The following is a 4,751-nucleotide window of genomic DNA, read 5'->3' as shown; positions in this document are numbered from 1 at the left end:
AACTCGAACTGACCCGATAGCTAAGCACGCGCAACTGGTAAACTTTAGGCAAGATGTCAACAAAAACCGTGGTCGTAGCAGGAGACAGAAGACCAAAATAAATTTCGTTGTTGACCGGCTCACTCTCTGCCATATGCTTATCCGATTTTCTGCCTAAATATATTTGCCACTAAACACGCAAAAAAACTGTATAGAGGATATGTGTCGAAATTGACGACATTTTGTAGCATTCTCGTGTGTGCAAGTGTACATTTGAGTACCGGAGAAATCACATTTTCCGGAACACCTCGGTACCTTCATTCAGAAATGGGCATTCACCGTTATCGTATGTTTTGTCATTAGAAGATACTTAGCAGATGATTAGTTGTTTCTCAATAACCATGTTTAAAGTGAAATGTGTATCGCTCGTTTCATGACAAGCTCTGCTCATATTTTTATAAAAGCACATTTTATTGTAAATGACGCTCGTGGTCACCTCTGAATTATGCATGTTTGGCTAGCATTTTTAGGTCAGCGCTTTGACTTCTGCGATATCATCGATGCTTGATTAATTAGTTTCGATTTTCATTCGGCTGAAAACTATCGTCAATATCTCATAATTACGCTATTGCATGTGAAAAAAACTTACTGTAAGGTACATGCTTTATTCATTTATTCAACCTGAGAGTATTCCCTCAAAATATTATTTTTATAAATGAATATCCTAGACAAAATAACTTTAAGTTCGCAACCGTGACCGATGACCGCCAGAATTTAAAGATGAGTAACTTTAAACCCTTCATCCTTGACCTAAAAAAAAAAGGAAAAAAAGAAGAGATTATATTTTAGATATATTTGTAGCTTTATAAGACATCTCCAATTTTGCCCAATACTAACCTGACATCGCAACGTTTATAGGTAAAACGTCATTCTCACGTCGTCAGTTGTACAGGTAAAACGTCACCCTGCCGTTGAAACATTTGCAAGTAAAACGTCATTTTAACCTCGTAACATTTATAGGTAGAATGTAACTCTGATGTCGTATGATTTACAGACAAAACGTCACTCTTAAGTCGTTACGGATACATAGAAAACGCCGCTCGGTAAAAATGATCCAATCAGTTGTAAATCCAACGGAAATGAATGTAATTGAAAATTATGTGTTTGGAGATAGCTCCAAAGATCGAAGTCCGTGTCGGTGTCACTACTCCTTGTCGAGCAAAATGGGAGATGGCTATTGGTAAAAGTAGGAATGTGATTGGAAAGTGGGCTTGTCTGCCCGCATCACAATTTCCGGACAATAATTCCATTACAAGTGGACATAACAAACGCAAACTTTACACTTTGCCTTTCTCATCAAGAGCATTGACTTTGGATTGCTATTTGGGTCAAAAGGTTATAAATCAAGAGCAGTGAAAAACATAACTTTGATATTCGAGCAATTACTCAATTTTAAATGGGCTGATCGAACTCAATCTTTACGTAATGCTTCCTCATTAGAACTGCTTGTTTGGGTTTGAACCGAACGAGGTGATTAGTATCGTTATACCCTGTTTCTTTCTGTATTGAAAGCTGTGCTTTTGAGGAGTAACGCTAGCCTAATTTTCTGTTGTATTGAAAGCTTGTAAAATAATTTCCACTTTATCCTGTTTTGTGTGTATTTGTTGATGAATTTGTGTTAAACTCTGTCTTTTACGACCTAGTGAAACAATGTCAGTTAACATGTTTATCATTATTGTGAACTTTATTGCCTTGCCTTTCTAGAATTTATCAAGCGTATTGTTTCAGGTCATAATCGTTTTAAAAATACTACGCATGACCAAGTGAAAAAAGATAACCAGTACTGGATAAAGGAACAAAGACAAATGATGAAGGATCTATGTGATATATCAGCGGGACACCAACAGAGGATGAAAGAACATGAGGAAATGATGATGTCATCTATCAAAAGTGAGTGAAATATATATGTTTCTTAACATCTGCCCATTTCCACCAGAAATATTTTCTCAATCTCAAAATCAAACTGAAATATGATATTCAAATCACATAACATCTGTAAAAATTTGTATTGAGACAATGGCGAATTGGCATAAAATGCGAGAAATCCTAAAAATTGGCCAACATTCCTCACAGTAATGCGTGGTAAATAAAGGTCAGTTGCTACGTCACCCATTGCAGTTTGCATAATCCCAATTTACACGTAAATGCATCACGTGGTTCTTGTAACAATCACATGGACACAACTGTGAAAGTTGCCACTTATCAAGACTTTAACGAACACATAATCATATATATATTTTAGGAAATGAAAACGTGGATCTGACTGAACAGCAAAACATAATTGGTAAGTAACTAGTTCAATCTTGTGGTTGTCAATATTGTATTTTTTAAGTTTGAATTTTGAAAAAAAATTTATGAAATATATACATATTTTCTTGGAAAATAATCAATGCCAACATATTGAAAAAGCCAATGTTTATTCTGTTGTATTTAGCTTATGCTTATTCAGATTAAGCCAATATAATCATTACATTTCAGGTCATACAGAGAACTGGATACAGGAACAACGAACTACGTCCGATTTTGTAACGACGAAGGCATATGCAGTTGCTAAAGAGAAAATCAAAGAGAAAAGGTTTGTGGTTATAAGGGGAGATTCCGGTGCGGGGAAGACCCGCTTAGCCGTTCAACTGTTAGACTGGCTTCATTCTCGTGAACAAAAACAAAGGAAGAAGCCACTACGTCTTCCAAGCCTTCAGAGCTGGGATAAGGTAATTTCGGCAAATACAAATCTTGGCATTTTATTAGATGATCTGTTAGGCTATAGTTCTGATGTATCGCAAGATTTGACATGGTGGAAACAGCATGCGGACGTGATCAAATCAATCGTAGTGGGGAAAGAATCAGCGAACTGTTTGATTATTACATTGAGAAATGACATATATCATGAATACAAATCTAAGTTTAGGGGGCTATCATTGTTTGATGAGGAAAATGTCATTGATATCAGCTCTCCTGAATTCATTATAAAAGAAGAGAGGGAAAGTTTGCTCAATGTATATACATCGAAAATAGATAATTTCGAACCATTCTTAGAAAGTGAGATCAGTGAAATCATTCATTCCTCACCACCGATAGGGTTTCCTGAATGTTGTCGTATCTTTCAAATGACCCCAGAGTTGCATTCAGAAAGAGTAGGATATTTCAGAAAGCCATTACAAAGCATTAAGACCGTTATCAAGGATAAATTTAACGTAGCGAAACAAACAGCGCTGTTATACCTTTTATTATCCAGAGAACCTGTCTCTACAAAACGACTTGATTTTGAACATGAATGCTTTGACGAAGAAGGGGTATCACATGTATTTAGAGTCTCTTCTGATGTCTTTCCTCATTCAGATCAAAATACTGAATCCAATACAACACAACCTCGGTGCCTACGGCAAGGTCTTGATGTTTTACATGGTTCATTTGTGAGTAAAGAAAACGGTATATATAGCTTTTTCCATGACTCAATACGAGATACTATTGCTATTCTTTATGGAGAAGAGAAACCTAGCGGTTTCCTAAAATGCTGCCCAAGCAGTTGTTTGCGTTATGTAGTAACAAATAAATGCAAAGACGTTCTGATGAAAGTAGAGATAGAAGAAGATATTTATGATATCGCTTACCAACGTATAGTAAAGGAACTTCAATCAAAGCAACACTCAAGTTACCTTGCGGTAGCGTCCATGTCCTTATGGAATGATAGCGCATTTCTCTCTAGATTTTTTCAGTGGTTCAATTCAAACGGATATCTGCCAGAAGATTACTTTTTTAGATGGGAAACAAACATGCCGTTACTAATACCTTCGGATGTAAAGCCAGGAATGCTAACTTCTCTTGACATAGATGATATTATAGAGGAAAACCCTAGTTGTTTTCTGATCTACGCCGCGAAAGTGAATTCATTTTATCTGTTTCGCTACCTAGTTGATAAATTGAAGATGGAACACTTATCCAACCACATGAAATATGCACTTGACGTAGCAATCGCAGAAGGAAATATTGAATGTTCTGCCTATCTCCTTAACAAGAACATAGAGCCTGATATTAGGTCATGTTATTGTGCCGCACGCGCTGGGAAGATCGAGGTTATGCTGATGCTGGACACCTCAATAACACAACTTACTAACAAGGAAAAATGGTATATTCTATGCATTGCATGCGTTTTCGGACGACACGAGATTTGTGAATATCTTCTAGGATTATTCCCAGTCTTATTGTCACAAAAGGACGGTGGTGGTCGGCATTTATTACACGTTATCGCAGGATCTCCATCCATTAACTGCTTTCAGACAGTAGCCAATTTAGTCACTCAAGGCGGTCAGGGAGATGAGCAGAAAGAGATATGCATTAAGACACTAAAAGATAACAACTGTTCTACCGTTTTGCACAGTGCATGTCAAAACTGTCAACCTCAGATGATGTTATACCTGATGAAGCAATATCCCTTTCTTTTAACACAAAAAGATTCAAACGGAATGCATTGTCTGCCGTATATTGTTTTGCATTATAAGCTAGGAATACTAACAGCTAAGGACATTGAAAGCGTAATGAAGAGTATTTATCGGGACAACATGTCGGAATCGCTGGTTGACGAAGATGGTAACACAATGTTAGATTGGGCGTGCTTGCTTGGATATGAAGAGTTATGTGCGACACCCACGTGTCGCTCTTTGCTGTCCTGTAAAAATAACGACGGTGTTAACTGCCTCCATTTGATTGCATTA

At 37.0% G+C, this 4,751-nt stretch overlaps 1 protein-coding gene across 1 annotated transcript; it reads left to right on the top strand.

The window, feature by feature from the left end:
* Positions 1–2,591: 2,591 nt before the first annotated feature.
* LOC117320450 lies at positions 2,592–4,745 on the top strand (the record flags this gene model as incomplete). Its single annotated transcript, XM_033875046.1, is given in 1 exon segment — positions 2,592–4,745. A coding segment is annotated over 1 exon segment (2,154 nt), but the record flags the coding sequence as incomplete, so codon positions are not given.
* Positions 4,746–4,751: the final 6 nt, after the last annotated feature.

Source organism: Pecten maximus, unplaced genomic scaffold (assembly GCF_902652985.1).
Source record: "Pecten maximus unplaced genomic scaffold, xPecMax1.1, whole genome shotgun sequence".
In the NCBI taxonomy this organism is placed as follows: domain Eukaryota; kingdom Metazoa; phylum Mollusca; class Bivalvia; order Pectinida; family Pectinidae; genus Pecten; species Pecten maximus.
Note: the sequence above shows the minus strand (reverse complement) of the source record. Positions and strands in the feature narration are given on the sequence as shown.